Raw genomic sequence first — 22,476 nt, forward strand, 5'->3', positions numbered from 1 at the left:
GTTCTTTAGTGTAGTATTTGTCATAACTACATGTATTGCAAATGCCACATACCTGGATTTGCTGTGTGTGTGATGTACACACCAGCGCCACTGTTCCTGTGTACTCTGTGACCCAGAACTTTTCATTTTTGTTTTTTAAACAGAGAGCTGATCCCTAAATGTATTGTGCTGAACTACAGACTGTGTGTTCTTAAAATGACTCAACCAGGAAAGACCAATAAAGTAACTTGGACTATTTACCAAAGTATTTTTTTTATTATTATTATTACTACAGCATAAGTTCCCATAAACTCCTGCGTGTTTATGTTGATGAGATGGTGGAGCTGAATATTCAGCTGTGACTCTTCATTTATGGTCAGTCAGGGTCCTGGATGCTGGTGGTGGTGAGATTTTCAGTGCAATGAAAAACACAAACGATGAGAAGATGGACGGTGTGTGTATGTATTTGATGGTTGTTTGAAGTTTTAATCGGTTTTGAACTTAAATAAGGGAAATTAGAGGTTAAAATATACTGCTATCTGTGAATGCATCATTGAAAAAAAAATTGAGTAATATACACTAAGTACAGTGCTCACGAGGGTCATTTTTCTGCATAATATTTGATACAAGTGCATTTTGCTTCCACTGCCTTTGCTTAAAAAAGGGACATTTACTTGTATTATATTTTTACATATTTTTCTTATAAGGATCAGAGTACTTCTTACACCATATGGAAAAACATTCAGTGTGGACAAAAAGAGCCACTTTATGTGCATATAGAAATGCCTTTGGTCTCCTTTTTCTTTGCTTTTACATGTACAGTCATGCATCATGACAACAGCATCAGATCTGTGTTGCATAAGTGTTTCCGAGGTTTACTACTTTCACCCCTCCAGTATTTCAAACCTTTTTATCATTTCATTAACTGAAAATGAATCTTATTTAAATAAGTCACAGTCAAGTCAAACAGTCAACTATCTAAAAGATAACCTTTTCCAAAATGTCCTTTAAACTTAAATAAACCTCTACCCACTGTGTGTGGGAGTGTTTGCAGAGAATATAGAAAAAATACACAAAATATTAACTACAACAAAAACATCTCTAATAGGACAAATGCCTTCGTCACGCAGGGAGCAGCTTTATATTGTACTCTCTGATTGTTTTTTATGTTTGTTTATACGCTGATAATGATAAAAAAGAAACAGTTTCTTGCACATTTCACATGGACTTTACTCTTCAGTAGTGCCAGCCCTTATCATGGCATGTTAGCTGTGATGAGCGGGGTCATCGGTTGATGTGCCCGACGTGTTCCATGCTGACCTTGAGGCCTGTGAAGAGTGTTACTCAACCAGCAGTTGGTGAGTGGTTGCCTCTTCAATGTTGACCATCAGCTTCACCACCCACTCAGGAAACAGACCCTTCTTCAAAGGACATTGATGGAAAAAAAAACCAACATTATAGTTGAGACTGCACTTTCAGACGTTAAAATGAAAACTTAAAATAAACACTCACATCCAGAGGCTCCTTCTTGTGCCTTTTCCCGCTCGTCTTCTCCAGCGCTGACGGTTTAGGTGGTGTGAGTCTTTGCGGTCTGATCGTGGAGGTCTTAGAACAACAGAGTGCCACCTCTTCTTCCATTCAAGCCGTGTGTTGCCAGATATTTAATTTTAATGTAAACCGTGTCAAAATACTTACCTTTCTTCTCAGCTCCCCGCTGCTGGACGACTTTTTATTTCCTAACCTCGCCTGTTTAGGTGGAGTAGCTTCATCACTTAAGTCCACCCCACGTGAGCTCCGATCTGACACAGAGAAATTCGACATTTCCTCCTCACGACGGCTGGTAGGCTGCATTCGAGGAAAACTCTCCTGGCTGTGGGAACGAGACAGTCGCCTTGGTCTCATAACCCTCAGCGCAGGAGCATCATCATCATCTTCCTCTTTTGCACTCTTGTCTGTTGCCATCATCTCCACTGTCTCCACACCTTCTTGAATTTGATAACCGCCCTCCTCCTCCTCCTCCTCCTCCTCTTCTTCTCCTGTTTTACTTCCTTCAATTTCATCTTCCTCCTCCGATTCTTCCTGTATCGGCTCCAGATCTGTCCTCTGTTGTTATTTTTATAAACAAAGAGGCATTAATATTAGAAACCCTTTAACAGTCAATTTTATTGGATTTCTGAACTGTGCAAAAAAACAAAAAACTGTAAAATAAAACTCACATTTTGCTGCTGAATGTCCATTTAGCTTGATGACTGAGGTTTGTGGATATGGAACAATCCTGCAGTTTCAGGTCTTCATTAGAGGATTATTCAAATCAGGTGTGGAGTCTTAACCACAGGCAGGTGACAGGTGGAAATTAATGACCTTCGTTTTGATACATGGCCTTGTCCACACCTTGCAGGTTATTTTTTTAATGTTTTTTTCCCCTATATACTTCTAAAAAAAAAAATAAAAAGATGAAGTGTTTTCAAGAGCAGGCCAGACACACAGGTGGCGATATAACCTTAACTCTAGAGCCTGACCAATCAGCAGCGGAAAAAAGCTATTGCCCATTACAAGAAGAGAGGGATCATACTGTATGTGTGGACTGATAGTGGAGTTATTCCTAAAAATAAAGGCCTAGTCCACACATATGCTGATATTTGTCAAAATGTAGATTTTTTTTTTCATGTATTTTGGCCTTTTGTCCACACACAGCAGCAGTTGTAGGTCAGGGAAACCAGAGCTTTTGGGAAGCTCTTGCAAATTCCTTTGCAGTGTTGAGGAGTAGACAAGAGTTTCTGCTTGTGACGTCAGAGTGTGCGCTGTTATCTCTCTATTTGTTTACATGAGATGATTTTGTGTAATGGAGGACATGGCCACGTAGTTCTGCTGCTAACCTTGATAACAGGACTTATGACATGTTTACACATAAATGCTACATAATGTGATACATAATCCAAGTCTTCCACAACACACACGCCTCCGCCATCGTCACTGCTTTTGGACAAGCCCCGGGCACAAAATTACTAATCTGACTTCTTCTACCTCAGGCTTCTGATTGGCATGCTGTTGACAGTCATTCACGTGTGCTTTGTGCTTTCGTGTTGGCAGAATTTTTTTTTTTTTAAACAGTTCTTGAGTTTTTTGGATGAGGAAAAAAACCCAGCTTTAAGAAATATCCATGAACGTGTGGACTTGGGCCAAAGTTAGCCCAAGTTAGGAAACCATGAACTGCACACTGCACACTCACAAATGTGGATGTAAATGCTAAAATTTGTATAAAAAAATAAATTGTCTTTGCAGACATTCTATGAGGATGGAAATTAGTTCAAAATTACATACAGTGAGGCTTCCTTACAAGTTGTTATACAATTACAGATCCTGCATGATCATTAATTTCTGTTCTTTTCTTGGTTGCTGAAATGCAACCAAATGAAATGTAATCATTAATGTACACCACAACCTCATTTACTCATCGTGACCTCTTTTAGCCCTGATGACACCGGGGGGAGGGTTGTTTGTGACCCATCATTTACCTTGGATTCCCTTTATTGCTTAATGTCAGCTTCGGCCTGGAGTCAGGGAACTGGACCACGCCGGTGATAACAGCAGCTGAACTTTCTTTAAGGTTTTGTTTTTCTCTGTAGAGTCAGACCTCCTTCAGGCTACATCATTATAATTCATCTCAAATTGTGAATAACTGAGCAGAATTTAGAAAGGCAAAATACTTCCTAGGCTGTACTACACTGAAAATGGTGAAGCAAGCCAGGCGTTTGTTGACTTAACTGCTGCACTGAGTGAACCCCAACGCTGGGAAAACAATTTTGGCGGCCACTCAGTGTTTGGGACATAGTAACATTCATCTGGCTGTGGGCTGTGGAAGGACACTGATTGGCATAATAAATGTGTCACTGTCAGCCATATTTTGCTGTGCAGAGTGAAAGCTGTTATTTTAAGAGCCATAAACTAAGGTGTGAGAAATGAAATTTTACAGAGTGGAACTAACAGGAAAACTGCCCATAAAAAGTTATATTTGTTACCCACTGATCGTTTGCTGTGCTGCACGCTATGTTTGAGGTTTGAGGGACAAATATTGTGTTTCAGATTGAAAATTATCATATGGCTCATACCTAAAAATCAACAAGAAGACCTTCATCTGCATCCTGCACCACAATCCCAAACACCTACTTTCTTTATGTCTCAGCAGCAACACTTCTAGACATTCATAACCATACTCATTTGATATTTTATACACCAATATTGTCTTTATTACAAAATATTCAATAACCCAACTTTACACTGTACAAGATACAACATAGTTTACAGCTTTTGGCTATTTACAAAAAGTATGATCTGCATATCAAAGTGAATATATCTAAAAAGGCAGGTTGCAATCACTGTAAGCTTATTGAATAAGGCAAAAACTTGAAACATGATGTATTTACACTTTTGCAGATCAAGTGAAAGTTCTACGATGACGAAGATATAGGCTAGAAAGATATCCGAAGCGCCTCGCATGTCTGAGACTGCATCCGAGAGACGTGCTAAAGCTCATATTTGTTGAGGAAAACTCAAAATGTAGCTTAAAGATAGAGCGAAAAGAAGGTGGAGTGCATGTAGCATGCCTAAAATACGACAGTGGCCGGACATGGCATCAAAGTTGCTGTCAGTGTGAATGGAGCATTGGAAAGGCGTACGCTAAAGGACTAAGTTGTGCATTTGCAGAAGTTGTGTGCTTATTGTGTGTGCTCATGTACTGCATGTGCTGTCTGCTGTGTGGATGAATGCTGCAATGGATATGTATGTTTGCACCATGCATAAGTGTGTACTGGTCCTTTATGTGATGCTGATCGTCGTTTTGGCATTTACTAGTTTCCATAGAAGGACACGTCCATCTCAGTAGAACTGCTCTTCAGGTGTACACAGCTTGACTGCCTCGTCAGTGCCACTCAGCGTGTATACCACCTAACTGTGAATCAGGGCAATGTAAGTAGGTGCTTATATTTCAGTGCTCGAAAAGACGCTTTTTAAGTCTACCGATGCTGTCTGAAAAAGTCCTGTATGCCAAATATGTGTGTGTGATGAGGCAATAGAAGCAGTAAAACTAAAGCTCCATGGAAAGCTCAATACTTTGGTTTTCTTTCAACAGGAGGACCGTTACTATGGCTGTCAACTCTTAAAAAGTCATGCACTATTAACTGTAAATATGTCTAAAAAAAAGAAGAAGCTTATTTCATCCAGTGAGCTCAGAGTATAAAAAGTATTTTGTGCTGTTTCATTACAATTCAGAATTAACCACACATGCATACGCACACTCACAAGTACACACATGCATGCTTACATACATCAAAAACAGAAACAACACCGTTTTACACTGTAAATAATGCAATGTATCCTTGGCATAATCAGAAAGACAGTGCAAAAGCAATAGCATGATCAGTCCTTTTCTGGATATCGATGCACATATTCCTTGTAGGTGGAATATGTCGTACATATGAAACAAAGATGCACATTATACCTGGATCTGAAGGGAACCCAGCAACCACAACCACAAATCTAATCATCTGGAATAGAGAAAAGAGGATTCCGGGTTTCTTTCTTCTTCACTTCATGTTTGTCTTCCAAGAGTGGCAAGCAGTTAAAAATCCCTAAAAGCAAGTGTGATTGTCTGTATCACCGTGCCATTTCTCTGGATGTTTGGATCCTGAATGAGCATACTCTGGGTTGTGCCAGTAGCTCAGGATTTATAGGAAATACCTGGACAGCCCTGTCTTCTTCAGGCCTCCAACCAGGGTTTTCTTTCCATTTTTCATTCAAGTTCAACTTTGCAGTCTTTCATCCTACACTGCTATGTCTGCAACAGCTGCCACAGCCTCTATCTGAATCTCTGTCACCTCTACGTCCTCCTCGTCCTCCTCACCCACTGTGGGCACGCAGGGGGAGGGCAGGCATGTTGCTTGGCTGTTGCTGCTGTTGGCGGTGTTCATCTGCATGTTGCTGCCCATGCTGGCAAAAGCAGTCAGGCTGGCGGTGGAGGAGACGCTGCCCAGATTGGTCGGCACGCTGGTCTTGCCACAGGAGTGGATCCGGCGCGCCAGGCTGGCGGAACGTACCACTGAAGAAGTGGTCACAGTGCCCACGCCCTGAACCTTCCCCTCCAGGAAGTAGGTCAGCATCTCACCTTTACCTTTGACGCTGACTTTGCCACGACACACCAGGTCATAGTTGGTATTCAGCAGGCGGTACACCTCTTCAGTCACCTGTATCATAAAAACAAGGAAATATATGCACCTATGTTAAAACGACTGTAGGAAAACACAAAGATCAATCTAACATCAAAATAAAACTGATTAACTTGTCTGCAGTAAAACTATTCTCCTGATAAATGCAAATTCAGCTGCAGTGCCTCTATTGATGCAAAGCAAAGAGGAGACTGTCAAAGGGTGTCCTGATGATCAAAGATCACATTAACTACTTTTTATTCTGTTCTCCCTATAAACATACTTAAATCACTTTTAGATAAATATTGTAATTTAACGTGTTGGGTACCTGTATCTTGCCCGGTACTCCAGTGCTGTCCATCCTACTGGCCACATTGACCGTGTTGCCCCAGATGTCATACTGAGGTCGCCGTGCCCCAATCACGCCTGCAACCACTGGACCCACATTAATACCTGTGCAAACATGAGGAAATGTCAACACAAAGCGACGCTGACCTGAGGTTTCTCATAGTCACGCTGTGATTTTCTTTGTGACTGAATTAATTGCTCAGTACACGGGCAGACGTACCCACTCGCAAGACAAACTCATTGTATGACTGATAGTTGATTTCATCCAAGACGTCAAACATCTCAATGGCGTAGTCCGCGATTGTGCTCAGGTGGTCGTAAACAGATTTTTTGGCCTACAGAGGAAGAACACAGAACAGTTCGGATGCATGCACGATATGATTGTTCATATTGTCTTCATTATAATGTGCAAACACACACAGGAACACAAAATGACATGCCACCTTGGTACCAATGGTGGGGACGAGGCCCACAGCTGCCATGTATGTACTGCCAATGGTTTTGATTTTCTCAATGTCTTTGTAGCACTCCTTATCCATGAGCTGCAAAACACACATTCAAATAAACACAATGCAACACAGATAAAATCTCCCAGAGGCCTGTGTTCACAGTCAAAATAAGTAAGTGACCGTACCCACCTCGTCAAAGTCAGCGATGATCTCATTCAGCAGTCTCAGGCACTCCACTCCCATGTTGTTTCCATCCAGCTCGATGTAGAAATCATTGAAGTTTGGGATGGAGGCGAACAGGACGCCAACTTGTGCGTAGGACTGGTAGTAGAGATCCTAATGCAAAACGGAAGACCACAGAATAAAGAATAGAAACAAATCTTCTGATGTCCACCATTTTTCTCTCTTCTGTCTGTTTATCTACCTGTTTGTCTGTCTGTCTGTCTGATTGCCTATTAGCAAGGCTCACCATGTTCCTGGGGTTCGACATAAGGAAGTGTTGAGCCACGTGTGCGGGCAGGAGATTGAAGAGGATCCTCCTGTTGTCCAGCTTGACTTTCTCCATGCCATCTCTTTCCTCTTCCGCCTGACAGGAAATGCAGCACACACACACAAAAACGCACAGCAGTGAGGACTGGAGCTTGTTCCACATTTTCACCACATGGGGTCAGTAAAAACCCTTTTGAGCCTTACAACATGGACTGGGTGTCCTACAGTTGGATTTTTAATGGGTACATTACACCACTAATGCTTCTAGTTAAATGATTAAATCGCTTAAAATTCAGCTTCAGCACTTCAGTCCAGCTAAGTACCATATTACTTCTTTTTAAACTCGTCCAGTGAATCCAAGCCAAAACAAGCGTCTTACCCTCATTTTTGAAATGGTCAGTCCATTAATCAATTAGTTGATTGACAGAAAATTAATTTACAGCTGTTTTGCTGATCGTTTAATTCATTCTTCATGCAAAACCGTTTCATGTTTTCAGTGTCAGAAATGTGAAAATGTGTTGTATGTTGTATGTACTTGCAATGTATGTTTAATAATTTTGCGGTTTGGACTGTTGGCTGGAAAAAATAAGGAGTTTGAAGGTGACAATTTACAAAGCAATTAATCAGCAGATGAATCCAAGATGAAAACAATTAATTAGTTGCAGTTCTAATAATTCAAAATCAGCTCGCCTTCAATCAACTGTAACAGTAAAATGCTGCTTTTACATTAATGCATGAGTAAGAGTAATCTAATAATATAAAACATAATAGTGTACCAGTAGCAGGGGATGCATTAAGTACTTTTACTTTAATTCTCATTCTCATACTTTTACTTCAGTAACATTTTCAATGCAGGACATTCACTTGGTACAGGACGTTTACTGAAGTAAAGGATCTGAATTCTGCCTCGTTCACATGCATGGACACATTAGCACACACACACACTCCCTGACCTGCACAGCCCATAGGAAGTCCAAGCGTAGTTTGAGGTCAAGTTGCCGGGAGTGGAGGGCCAGGGCACTGACAAAGAGCAACAGAGACAGGATGGGCTCATAGCCCCGGATGTGGAAGGACCCCCCACTGTGGAAGAGACCAACACACAAGTCAGCACTGGACTGGACCACACAGAAAACTACACATGAGGGTTGGATGGACCCCCCACAGAGTGGAGAGCAATCATGAGTAAAGTTTTACTAAATAAATAATGAAAACAGATTTTTAAAAAACAAAACTTGAGATAAAAGAAAATGTGTAAATGAAAGATCTTAAATATGCTTGAAATTTCAAACCATACAACATCTTATTATTTACTGAAGCGTGGCTGCATTTAAAGAAAATGAGTTGTTCAAAAGAGATTTTTTTATCTTAATAAGCTTAACAAATTCCACGTAATCACTTTTCAGGGGCGCATTTATGATTTGAGCTCCAACAAAATTGGCCGGGCCCCTCGGTGCTGGGTTGAAACAGCTAACGTGCTCCCATCATCCAGCCCACATTGTCCTCTCAGCCCTCTGATTTGGAACTAATGAGCACATGTGCTGCATCAAAGGGTGGTAAATGAAAGAGTGTGTGGGCTGCAGACAAGCAAAGACTCCTCCACACACATACATCTCGGCACTGTAAATGTTCTTCTTAACTCCTGGTTATCTGTTCCTTCTCTGGATCAAACAAACAGTCTTTCACTGCCAATCTTTCCCTCTGATACTCTAATGACGCACAATCATAACTAGATCGGGGACTCTCACTTTAAACTCCGAAGGGATGTGTGTTCATGCAACTCCAGGAAATGACAGAAATAAAAAGTGCAGACGAGCTGAAGTGTTCATGCATCATCGTGTGTGTCTGTGTGGTGTTTTGTGGTCGTGCTGCGCCGTGAGCCTCACCCTGCGGTCTTGCGAAAGCCGCTGAGCTCCAGCACAGTGACATACAGCACCCCCAGAAGGAGCATTAGCGCCATCTTTGGCAGCCAGGAGACCCGCAGGAAAAGTGCCAGGGTGAGTGTGCCCACCACACAGGACAGGAAGGCGTAACGGGCACCGTCACAAGGCAGCTCCGCCATGGTGTGGTTGGCGCCGCTGTCCACATCAATGATGACGATGGAGCTGTTGGTGTTGGCACTACCCCACAACCAGGGCATGCAGCCCACCTGACAGAGGAACAGGAAGACACATGTGCATCAAGGTGATCGGCTATTTAAAGAGAGAAGCCTGCTCTAACAGTCTGTGCATTTCCAAAAAAAAGTTGAGCAGGATTGCATATCACAGAGTATAAGCTGTTTTAATATGAGTCCATCACAAATAAATTAGAGGATGGACTTTTCCATTTTTGTGTGTTATCTGCGCCGCTGATACAGTATCTATAACAACAATAAAGCATTTCAGTCAAGCATCCAGGCATGTGCTTTTTACAGCAGTTATATCTCAAAACATGGTGGCATTTTTCTGTGTGGACGACGTTTTTACAGTTGCCTTTCCCACTTACCACACAGGCCTGGGCCACAGCGTAGATTAAGAGCACTATGAGAATGCAGAGAGCAGTGCGGATCTGAATGGTCAGGCACCCTGGAAAACACTGAGAGACAAACATACATGTTCTATATGAGTTAATGCATGGCATTACAGGAGGACAAAGTGTGTTAGTCGTGTGAGAACGGTTCCATGTCAGTGAGTAAAGAACTCAAAGTGTAAAAAACGACGTCTCCCAGCGACATGGGCAGGAGGTCTGAGGATGACCATCAACCTCAACAAAAGCAGAAATGAATAAGCTAACCACCTGAGTTTAAATACAGCAGAGCGGCTTAAAAAGTAATCATGAAGCCAATGAATACTGAATCATTATTACAAGATTTTATAAAACACATTTACATATTTCTCTTTAGTCAGCAAAAAAAAGAAGAATCATAGCAGAAGAAAAATAAAATGAGGAAAAGTTAAACTTGCTGGATCTGTTAGGACTAGTCTGTCAGTAGTAGAAGATGACATGTGCAAAAAAAACAGGATGAGAAAGCAGCTGTATTTACCTGTACTCTAGTGATATGCAGGTACATGATACAAGCTACAAGGAAACAGATGCAGAAGACGAGAAGGACTAGTACCACTGTGCCCCTGAGTGGAAAGAGAAGAGAGAGGGGAAGACGCCGGGGTTAGTTAAAAAGACCCGAGCGACTGAAAGAGTCAGTTCGAGAGATAAATGCAGCCAAACAGCAACAGAGAGAAGATGAAGGACAGCTGTACATACTGTGGTATGATGAGAAGATAGACAAGGCCAAACAAGGCAGCTAGGATCAGAGAGAGGACCACTGCGCTGGTGAAGTACTCATCAGGAACCTGGTGGTACTGTGTAATGCCAGAGACCAGAGGAGAGTGAGTATTCATTCACGGGCTTCATCCACAACAGCTCAGTGCACAGGTACAGCACGTGTGCCTCACCCTCTGCTCGCGCTCAGAGCACTTATACATTAGTGTGAGGAAGTTGAGGTCTGCCGTGTCGGACTCGGTCTGGCGGGCCTCAATCAGCCGGCCGATGTAGCGGTTGACCCGGGTTCTGGGGCTGCTCTGGATCAGATTAGCCTGGTTTGTGTTGGTACGGTTCCTCAGCTTCTGTGGAGCCGTGCGCATAGCTCTCCGCTGGTGGGATTAAAGAAAGAAATCTTCACTGGAAATGCACAACTTGGAAAACAACAGTGAGATAAATGGCTGCAATGAAGCGCCCTGTATTCTCTGCAATACTGGAGTATTATCATATTAGGAACAAGGGTGAGTAAGAGTCAACAATAAACACGGGCAGCGGATTATACTTTCAAATTAGGACATTGCCTTCACACTTAACTTCATTACTGAATGCACCCCGCTGTGTCTGAGTGTCTTCAGCAACCAAAGTGAGCAGCTTTGCAAAACATTGGGTATTGGAGCAAAGCCAGATAGTTAACATGGCAGAGTGGATGTTCGTGTGTGTGTGTGTGTGTGTGTGTGTGTGTGTGTGTGTGTGTGTGTGTGCGTGTGTGTGTGTATGTGGTTGTAGGTGTGTGTACATGTAAGTGAACATGCTGGATGGACTGTGTAACTCAGTGGCACAGTAGGGGAGCAAAGGGTGAGCAAGAGTGTTCATGAGATCACTACATGACATGAATGTGTACAGCTCACTGACTTCCTTGATTTCCTCGTTTTCTTTTTTCTTCCTACTTCCTGTCCTTCCCCGCTTCTGTCTGTTCTTCCTTTCTTCTGTCTTTCCTTTCTTGCTTCCATATATTTCTCTTTACTTACTTCATTGCTTCCATATACTCTTCCTTTGCTTCTTTTTTCCTCCCGTGTTTCATCTATTATTTCTCAGTTCCCCCCTTCTTTGCTTCCATATATTCTTACTTCTTTCCTCCCTTTCCTGGTTCTGTATAGTCTTCTTTACCTCCATCTTCCCTTCCATGTCTGCCTGTTCTACCTTTTATCTTGCTTTTCTTGCTTAGTTTTGTCTATTTTTCTGTACTTCCTTCTTATCTCCCCTGCTCCAGTCTATTCATCCTTACTTCCTTCTTCACATCCTTGCTTAATCTTCCTTGCTGGGTCTCCTGTTTCTGTTTATCCTTCCCTCCCTCCATCCAGCCTTTCTTCTTTCTCTCTTCCCCCATTTCCTTCCCTTATTTATCTGTGCCTCCCTCGTGCTCTTCTTTTGTTATTTATGAGGCAGTGGAACTGTGACCTGCAGATGCTGACTTCTCCTCATGTTCCATACTGTGCTCAGTGTAGCACAGGACACATCATGCAGCCATGTCTGCTGCACCAAAACTCCTATTCATTCATCCCTTGTCCCTCACATCGCTCCCCTCCGTGCCTTGAATGCATATGTCATTGCACACAATTCAAGTGTGTGTGGTCTGAATGTGAAATCACCATTCAGCAGAAGGTGCATGTATGACATAACTTGTCACCACGCTTCCCTTTTCCACTTGTCTGTTTTATGCTATTCTGCCTTTTGTCTAAGATCTGAGGGTGTCGCCATTACTGATAATGAAGATTTAAGAGGAGACATTGTTGTGTAGTGTGAGATCTACTGGATTCACTGTCAAACCTTCATATTAAATGCTTTACATCTAACAACTTGTGACATATTGGGTGTGCTACACAAAGATGCTATGCTTGTGAAGACAATATTTGCACATAATTAATGACCTGATGCTTGTAACCATAACTGCTGTATGCCTTACCAGCCTGATCTCAGTCTTAACCGTAAAATGAATCATTAACCTTATGGGGACCATTTCTGGGGGAAGTGAGTGTCTTCATTTGATGATGTGATCAGTTGTTTGTCCAGACCAGAAGGAAAATACAAAGGACACACACAGACAGACACACACCTGAAAATCTGGATTAAAACAGCTGGTGTAAGAACTGTACAGCTGCCAGGTCACAGGATTTCTCTTCAGACACACAAGGTCAAGTAAGCGCTTTGACATTCGGCCAGATTGCCAGTGTCACTGGTTGTATATGTGGGGGAAATGCTGTGTTGGAGCAACATGCTGAGGTCATTATAGCTTCGCTCCCTTTCTGCTCACAATAAAGAACACATCCTGTGAAAGCCATATATCTATTTTCTGACTAAGATGTGAAGCTGCAACAATAAGTTTCTGACGGCTTTGAATGACCTGCCACCCTGAATTATTTTCTCCTAAACTGTAGTTTGCTACTTCAGCTATTCAGTAGCACACAGACAAACATTCTCTTATATAACAAAAATTTATTGAAGTATTCAGTGCAAGCATGGAAAGATGTATAAACTTAGTGACTTCGATGAAGAGGAATTTTGGGTGTCATAATTTCCAACCAGTTACCTCAGTGTCACTAACAGAGTCAACTGTCAGAGAGGCAAAAACTAATGATTAGTTTCATTACGACTAATCTGCTGATCATATTCTCGATTAATCATTCGATCTATAAGATGTCAGAAAATAGCGAACGTCACAATCTCCTAACGAACAAGGTGACACCACCAAACTGCTTGTTTTACCCAGCTGATGGCCCAAAAGTATGCAGTTAATTACAACTTAAGACAAGGAAAACGTAACCAATACTCACAACTGAGAGGGTGACTGTGTGGCATGATTGCTAAAAAAAAAAATCACTTGAACGATTAACTGATTATCAAAATATCTAACGATTCATTTTAGACTGATCTTTCAGTTGTTTCAGATATAATTCAGAGTCTACATCCGTCGAAGGGAAACGTTACTAGATGACTTCTTGAGCATGATCAAACAGCACTATTGGACTCGACGCTGGCTGCAGCGCAAATATCTCTGCATGAGTGCAATGTTCAATGAGCTGACAAAGCAACATGGATACGGGAGCATCCGTTGCACATGCTAATGTCTTCCTGTGTGTCCAAGATTTCACATTAAGAAAGCAACTAAACCATGAAGGAATCCACAATCACTGACTGCTGCTTCTCTAATGTTTGCCCAAGAGCCATTGGATGATCCACAACTCAACTCTCAAGCCCATTGTGGATCTGCCAAGTCCAGATGTTAAGGACATTGAAATACATGACCTGAAGTGTATTTTTTTAACAAGGCAAGTTTAATATAAAGAAGATTAGTTTAAAATGCCTCTTAATTTCTATATATTTCTACAGAAAGTGTATGCCTGAAAAATACTGTTGCTGAAGTTGTGTTAACTTATACTGTAATGCTAAAACAAAGCCATAAATAAAGACAATAAAGACAATAAAGTATTGGGGTTGTGGTCTTAAATAGAGAAATAAGGCCACAAACAAGCGTTTACCAAACATTTTTTCACTATTGTAGCAAACTCTACACATTCAGACTCTAGATCTCTGTCTCTATTTCAGTAAATCACAGCACGAACAAACACAGAAACGTCAACACAGACACTGAGAGTTTATACCTTATCACCGTCCTCGCAGTTCATGACATTGGAGAAGGGAATCTCAGCCTTGAACATCTTCCTGCAGTGCATAAGCTGCACTAGTAAGTAGCACACAGTTTTGAACTTCATCTTTTTGGCGGGCTTTATATCCGAAAGAATCAATCCTGGGAATATCTGTCACCAGATAAGAAACGGGAACAAGGATTTAGTCATGATAACCCACACAGTGATATATATTATGTAAGGGCCTATAAATCATGCACAGGCACTGGACAGTATGCACGTGCACACATGCTCATGCACACACACGCATGCAATCATTATCATCAGGCTCAGGAATTGAACTAGAAGGTGGTTTAAATAAGGTCAATCCCTTAGGTGATTTTATTAGTTTTAGGACCTTGCTGCCCTCATTTCTCTCTCACAAAGCTATTTTAGAGACAGCGATAAAGATTAAGCATACGTTAAAGACGCTGAGGAAATATCTGTCATTTGTAGCAAGAAACTCTTGCTTCAGTCGATACACAAAGTTGGAAATGTGTCCCTAAGGAGGAGTGATTAAAGGCACAATAGCTAAAAAAGTAAAATACACAGCTCAGCTAGGCCACATTTTTCTCGGAGCCATGCCTCCGATGAAGTCTAACCATCAGCTATATTAAGAGGATTAGCGAAGTCTCCCGCATATCAAAGAAAAATACACGCAACTGAGATGTTACAGGTTCATATAAGGACCCATGTAACCTATGTGCAAGCCTTATCTTGCATAACATGGAACCTGCTGCAAGAAATAATGAGGGAGAGGAGAGGAGAGGAGAGGAGAGGAGAGGAGAGGAGAGGAGGCCTGATGGAGTAAAACCGAGACAAGACTGAAATTCCCTCTCCAGCTGCTTGTGGCACATCTGTTGGAGATGCGCGTGTTAATGTGTATGCACTGACACACACGTATCTCTGTTTGTTTGGAGGAAAATGTGCAGATTTGAGATGATAGACGCTGCTGGCTGTTTTCTTACTCTTTATAGCCCCAGTCCAATCCATTACAGGCTGGAAGTGAAATCAGCTCAACAACAAATATGTGAGAGCTCCATCACGTGATGCTGGATGCTTCGAGTCAACACCGTTTTTCTACTTGAAGGATGGGTTGAGTGCAGATCTTGGCATAGACGTAAAGACTGTTCAAGATAAGCCTGCTTTTTCAAGCTAGCCTACTCTGACTTACCACGTGCAGTAGACGAGGTTAATATGGATTAGCATACGACCTGCAGAAGCTTTGCTAATGTGTACAGTACACTGTCTAGGTAATAAAAGGTTCAACTAAGGCCAGCGTCTGATAGGAAGTGTAATCTGAAGACACAAGTGATGCTGTCAACATTCTCCGCTGCTAAAGGCTCATAAAAACGTGCAGTATTTTGAAAATACATTCCTCAGCACAGAATTACAATACGGTACCTTCCGTCGGTGAGATGGCACTATAAAGAAGGTTTCAATTTCATGTTTTTGGAGGAAGGCGTTCCTTTCGTGTCCGTTTCCAGGCTCCACCTCATAATCTCCATTTAGGCACTCCAGCGTAGATCTGGTGATGTGGACTTTACTGTGGAACACAAGGACAGGCAGGACAGGATAGTACACAACACCATCGAGTAGTCTCGCAGCCACTGCAAGCTGAAGAAATTAGGTGCATTTGGCACAAACAGTTCTGAGTAGGTCGTCTGCAGAAGGATGTTACAGGAGACATGCTCCTGCAGGCATTTTGTGAAAATGAAATTTCTTTTAAAATGCTGCACAAATGTCATTTTGCTAATGCTCAAGTCTTTTACTTAGACTCTTATGTACACATGATTGAGGTTAGTACACGCGTTTCCACTGTATCAGTCAAGATATTTTTTCCAGAGCACCAAAATAGAACAGTAAAGGAAAACTGGTGTCCATAGCTGTGGAGGCCCATGTAAAATGTCCATTACTGACCCAGGTAGTCCTCCAGCCTCCATCACATTGGCTAGGGTCACATCATTGGACCACACATCATATTGCCATTTCCTGAGGCCCAGCACTCCACACAGCACCCGACCTGTGTGCAAGCCCACGCGCATGTTTAAGTTGACTTCTGTGGCCTCGGCTACTGACCTGCAGGGGCAGAACACATGCAGGGTTGGAGTGAGGTTGTAAGATTAAATCTGTATCTGTATGTATGGTACATATATAATTAGGGAGGAGCATAGAAATTAATAGAAATTAAACACAATGTGACATTAACACAACATTGAATAAGACTTGTACACATACTAATAATAAATATGTCTGTCAAACTGAGAATATTGTCTTTCAAGAGCTGAAATTTGTGCAAAATATTGAAAAATAATCTTTATAATAATTGAGGTCAGATAAAGGCAACACACACATCCTAAATTGAGAATAATATACAATCTGTAACTATAAGCACTCTGTGTAAATACTGTATTGAAATCTGTCAGGAACAAGCATTGTTCAAAAATGCCCTCCATTGCTCTCACATACCAAAATAGACTAAAGAACAAAACAGACTGCTAAGTTGAGCATTTCTGTTTAATCAGTGTTGAGGAAAAAGCCTAATCTTAATTAGCAGTCTTCCAGTCAAGTCATGAAAGTATCTCATTTAATCTGCTGCTGCGTCTCAACTTCTCACTTTCTGCAGGGAAGGTGGGGAAAACAAGCTCTTTCAAGCTCAGTAAAAGAGCTTATTTTCTTTCTCCTACAGCCTTTTCTCCCAGCCAACTGTGGTTCCGCTCGCTCAAATGTTCAGTGTTAGAATTCACTCACAGCACACATGGCTAACCAGGCCGCAGTTCGCCCTGCTTGAAGGAAATCTCTCAACATGGACTCAGTCAACAGTGCATTTAGAATAAACTAAAGATTATAAGAAAGGTTGCAGCGTGGCAGCATGTTCTACTGAATGTATGAACAGATGATGATGTTAACACTAATGAAATAATACCAAAAGCTGCATATGAACACTCACGTTATGGTGTCAATCATGTCCAGTCCCATCTCTACACAGCAGTGGGCGTGGTCAGTCTTGGGTTGGGTCAGTCCAGACACACAGTAGTAACAATCCCCCAGGATCTTAATCCTGCGACAGTGGTTCTCCTACCAATCAAAGCAGAGTGAAATCGTGATTCGGCGCCTATAGGACCCAGTCAGTTAACAAGATCATCCCGTCGTGCTGCAGCACCTATGGCCTTTCATAGGATTATAAATTAACCTATAATCATCAGCTTAGTTAGTGTTAAAACCATTACAACAGAGTAGCAACAGTCATCGAACCGAAAATCTCTCAGTTCCATCAGAACTGCACCGGTGGCGTTTGAGTTTAAAATTCTGACATTTAATTATAGTTTATCCATTACACTGATTACGCTGATCCATATCCATCAGAGTAATTTGTAAGTTTTGCTTCAAGCTATCCATTGCTGCAAGTTCCAAGGTTGATTGAGTTTATGGTGCAGGAGTTATTGCCTTTCAAATGAGCTTCACCTTCAATTTAACCTCCTCAACATAACACTGTAATGTTTATTATATGTAAAAATATGCCATCCCTCAAGTTTTTCAGGCAAATTACACTGATGATTTTGTAGTTTTTTAGAGTTTAATTGTGCTTTTCACCACTTGACTGGTTAGGAAGTGATGTTTAATGCATAAATTGTTGAAATGGCCTGATACTCTTAAATGACCCTGGATTAAATTACTGTTTTATGCCAGTGTGGTTGTTCGACAACGTACACCTAAAGATACGCCACTGGCAACACCTGCCGTGTAGTTTAAAATGACGAATGACGAAGAAAGTTGGAGGCAACTGAGTACCCAACCCAAAGACTCCAGGTATAGGAGAAACTAATGTGGTCAAATGAATGAATAAATACATGCACAAAAGCAGAGAGAGAGACAGTCAATAAGGTAAATAAGGCAGAGTACAACACATGACGATGCTGTGGACACATGCACTGATATTTGTATTGCATGTTCATCATCCCATGCCAACTCTTAAGACTTTGAACTTACACCAACACTGAGACGGTTCCCACAATGCAGCACCAAATCAGGGAATAAGGTGAGTCACTCTCACTTTGGCGACAATGTGCAGTGGCGTTAAAAGGCAGCTTACAAATATAACCCATTATTCGACGATGTAAGCAACAGACATTCGTTTTACCAGGGAGGCTGGGTTACCGAAGACGCCTTCTCATAACCCTTTATTGTTTCCATGGAGGTAATGGGATCACTGGCCATGCATGTGAAGTGCACAAAGACTCATAATTATGCACATTGGTGGGCACATGACAAGACGGATGCTCTATTTTTAACATGCGAGCCATGTGAGTTGCAGAAAAGACAGATAGCTGGGGCTTGTCGGCGGCAACTATTTGCCTCGTGGAGTTTTCCATGCTGCGGTCATGCTTTCTGAGTGCTCAGCGGCACGGGGCCATGCGTGCTGCTCATGTTGAATATATTGTTAGACTCAAAGGTACAAAGGGAGGAACACTCAGCAGCACTATGTTGTAGATTGTTGAGCATCCATCTGTAGTTTTGCATTTTCTGCAAAATATTGAATTTAGAATTGAAATAATAACTACCGATCTCAAATGGGAATTCATACTTATCTGAGATATCATCACGTCAATATGTAACATAATTACACACATTAATACGATGGTCATTTATTTCATATTAACTTGTGTTGTTTCTGCACAATGTTTACTATATTTATCATGCAAAAACATAATATACATATCCTATATAGTGAATACCTTTCTAAATTTGCTATACTATTACTCTCATACCGAATATTTTTATATGTGTATCTTATTCTTATCAGCCTCCCTGGTTTCTTGCTTGTCCTGCTCTTATTCTTAATTTCTTTCCCGGGGATCTTACTTGATCTCTTCTTGAAAAACAAAATTTAAAGCTTATGGTCAGTGGAATAAGATCAGTGCTATAATTAACAGCAAAATATCTCAGCTTCAAAGTTTTTGTTTCTTTTCCTCTAATTGACGGCTGAAAATACAGAGCTTCTTTTTGAACTCGCTTCTGTTCACTCCTCGTACATTTCAAACAGACAAATGGACGTCAAAAGAAAGAGTCGCAGGATGAAAAAGATGATACTTAAAAATTAAAATTTAATATCCTGTGAACTGGATCTTAATCTATTCACTTAGAAAGCTAGCAAGTGAAATTCTTTCTTATGACACTTAAATGCTTCATCTGACATTAAAACTTTTTTTTATTATGACAGAGCCAGTGAGGTTTCCTCGGGGTAACTCAGGTCATAGTGGAGCAGGAGCAGATGGCGCTACAGGGAGGCATAGCTGAAGCTACAGGAAGCAGGGAAAGCCCTGGTGCTTACAGAGTCTCCTACTCTGTACTTTTCCTGTGCTAATCTGCACTGTGAGGGTTTAGGAGCTGATTCAGTCACAAGCTGGATTACCACCGTCACGTGACTGAAGTATTGTGGCCAATCTGGGTGGTCATCAGCATAGAGGAAAGATGGGTACAGTGTATTATAGGCACAATTTCCATTAGAAAGGAAACACAATCAATGATGTTTTTAAGATTTTGAGTTGTCAATGTTTTATATTGCGTTTTCAGTGAGGTCAGAATGCATTGAGGGCAGGTAGAGTTGTTTTACCTGGCATCTTACACACAGTATACCCGTACGCTTGCAGAGATGCAAATTGGCAAACACTTCAGTGTGCACAGACAAAGAGAGGGAGACAAAAAGGGACACAGAGACAGAGGAAGGGGAGCATTCAGAAAATGATTATGAAGGAAAAGATGAGCCAGCTGAGAGAAGCAGCAGTTCATTTCCTACAGGTCCTCAAAGGACAGAGCAGAACACATCACGCTTTGTCTGACATGCAGAGACAAAGATCAGTGCTGTGTCCACATTATTGATGAGACCAAAGATTAGGGTTTCCACTCCTGTGGCTCAGCAGGGGGGTGGAAAGGACACGAGACAGACAGTGTGTTTGCTGCTGTCTGTCTTCAGTTGTTTCACTATGTAGATTTATAGCAATTTTAACACTTTTCTTAATTCTGTTTTGAACAAACTACACTGTTTTATACATTTTACATCAGGCCATGAGATAGATTTAGTAAAAAAAAAACACTCGCTTTTTTAATCTACCTTGGTTTGTTGAATTATTTCATGTCAACATTTCATCAATAAAGCTTGACAATGATGCATTGCAAAGGCCCTCTGTTGAGCAAAATCTTTAGAGTACTGCAGAAGTTCTCTCAACATTTCCCCTCGTCTTAACCCATTTCCCTCTTTGTCACCAGCTCTCTTATTGATCTGCATTCATATACAATCATTTATGTGCACCAGCAAATGAATAATGTATCAACGCTTCCTCCTCCCACCACAACCTGGTGGACTGGAGCGAGCGGCTGTTGGAGATCTGTGAGGCAAACCTATAGATATATTTAACAGATATGACGGATATGACAAATAACAAATGTTCAGTGTTCCAAGACTGTTTTATTTACAAAGATGGCCCTGTTTTTCTGAACACTTGATCAGCACTGGAACTGAGGAGCATTGTTTTACTTGGAATGATATAAAAAATATCCGCACATTTGTGAGAAATACTGCAAACACACACACACACACACACACACACACACACACACACACACACACACACTGAAAGAGCTCTGAGGTTCTATCTTCAATCATAATCAGAAATGAATAATTGTAATGCAGCATGACAATCTAACATTAACCATAATGAAGTAAAATAAAGCCTTAAATGGTAAACAGAATTTGTGAAGCTTAATCTCATTATACAAACAACGGTTCTCTCTATGAGACTAAACTGATGCTTGATCTGTGATTCAAGATGACAGTGAGATGAACGCGCTGAGATTTTATTTTCCGTCAGTGTTTTTCTGACACTACGCAAGTGTTCTTGACTTGTTGGGAACAGCCTTCCCTTGAAATCAGCATTCAGCAGAGCCATGCTTAGGAGCTGTAATGAAACTAACAAGCTATTAATAATTAAAAGATTCAGTCAGATTTTATTCCAATATGACAAATGCAAAATATGCAGATTATTTCCCAATAAAAATGCAAACAGCTCAGCAACAGCTAAGAACAGTGACTGCCAGGCAGCAGGCCACTGCTCAAGTCATGTTTGTGGCGACAAAAACAGTTATTTTTAAGGAGACATCGGGACGTTTTCCAGCTGTGTTTGTGCCAACAAAACTGGGTATTTTTTATAGGAAGTCTGGATGTTTTCCAGTCATGTTTGTGGCAACAAAACAGGGCATTTTTAACAAGACATCTGGACATTTTCCAGCCATGTTTGTGGCGACAAGACCGCATATTTTAAGTCGCAACATGATCTTTTGCTAACCCTCAACAAAAGGGTTTTATACCTAAAGCTAACCAGACCTTAACCACAGCAGTCACAACATGAAACTGAGAAATGTGCAATGCCAACATTTATTCTAGCAAGTGGAAAGAAGCCTAGGCTGTAAAGTGGGGTTGTGTAGTTTAACAGATATGTGTGTTTACTAGTCAGATAGGGTCTGACAAGAAAATAGATGCATTATGGGAAGTGTTGGACCCAATGCTTTTGGAGCTTGACCTGCATTAGTCACTGACGGTCAGTATATCTTGGCCTCTGCTGCTTCAGTTTAGACAGTGCTTTTTAAAATCTGCCTCATGTGGGTCTCCCAGCATATGGACGTGCAAGTGTCTTTATGGTCACTGCAATGACAGTCATCATCATCCAGAAACGGAAGCATTTATTCTCCCTCACTCCTCCATCGAGAACTCAAAGCCGGCTTGTTTGGTTTGGGTTTTGCTTCAGTCCACAGTTTCTCACACGCAGGCTGCAGGACTTGACAGTGATCCTTGCACCTGCTCGTGAGAGAAACCCAAACAGGGTTATTTGAGTTGTATTTATACCCAGACTTTGGCTTTCGGCAGGCAGCTGTCATAGTGTGGGCAGTGAACATTCCTTGTGGTTCATTTAAAAATAAGACATTTCTTTATTGGCGTCCTAACCAGTTGTATTTGTTCAACTTCTCTTGGCACTGGATTTTGCATTATATAAACCAGCAGATGTACAAATTATCACGTCTACATTTGGAGGCATCTTT

The 22,476-nt window shown here is 41.4% G+C and overlaps 1 protein-coding gene across 2 annotated transcripts in view; it reads right to left on the bottom strand.

The window, feature by feature from the left end:
• Nucleotides 1-4,198: 4,198 nt before the first annotated feature.
• The window catches only part of LOC143329152 (adenylate cyclase type 1-like), a 34,564-nt gene continuing 16,286 nt past the window's right edge, over nt 4,199-22,476 (bottom strand). Inside the window, exons 5-20 of one of the 2 annotated variants that reach the window (XM_076744913.1) lie at nt 17,333-17,460; nt 16,303-16,461; nt 15,787-15,928; nt 14,359-14,514; nt 10,894-11,091; nt 10,703-10,800; nt 10,485-10,569; nt 9,947-10,036; nt 9,349-9,611; nt 8,419-8,545; nt 7,446-7,562; nt 7,166-7,312; nt 6,971-7,069; nt 6,748-6,862; nt 6,508-6,632; nt 4,199-6,218 (exon numbers count right to left, since the gene is read on the bottom strand). In XM_076744913.1, coding sequence (XP_076601028.1) covers nt 5,799-6,218; nt 6,508-6,632; nt 6,748-6,862; nt 6,971-7,069; nt 7,166-7,312; nt 7,446-7,562; nt 8,419-8,545; nt 9,349-9,611; nt 9,947-10,036; nt 10,485-10,569; nt 10,703-10,800; nt 10,894-11,091; nt 14,359-14,514; nt 15,787-15,928; nt 16,303-16,461; nt 17,333-17,460 — 2,469 coding nt within the window. In that variant the 3' untranslated portion in view covers nt 4,199-5,798. Of the gene's footprint in view, nt 6,219-6,507; nt 6,633-6,747; nt 6,863-6,970; nt 7,070-7,165; nt 7,313-7,400; nt 7,563-8,418; nt 8,546-9,348; nt 9,612-9,946; nt 10,037-10,484; nt 10,570-10,702; nt 10,801-10,893; nt 11,092-14,358; nt 14,515-15,786; nt 15,929-16,302; nt 16,462-17,332; nt 17,461-22,476 lie in introns of both variants that reach the window. The other variant, XM_076744912.1, reaches the window with a different exon arrangement.

This window comes from Chaetodon auriga, chromosome 12, assembly GCF_051107435.1.
Source record: "Chaetodon auriga isolate fChaAug3 chromosome 12, fChaAug3.hap1, whole genome shotgun sequence".
Classification (NCBI taxonomy): Eukaryota; Metazoa; Chordata; class Actinopteri; order Chaetodontiformes; family Chaetodontidae; genus Chaetodon; species Chaetodon auriga.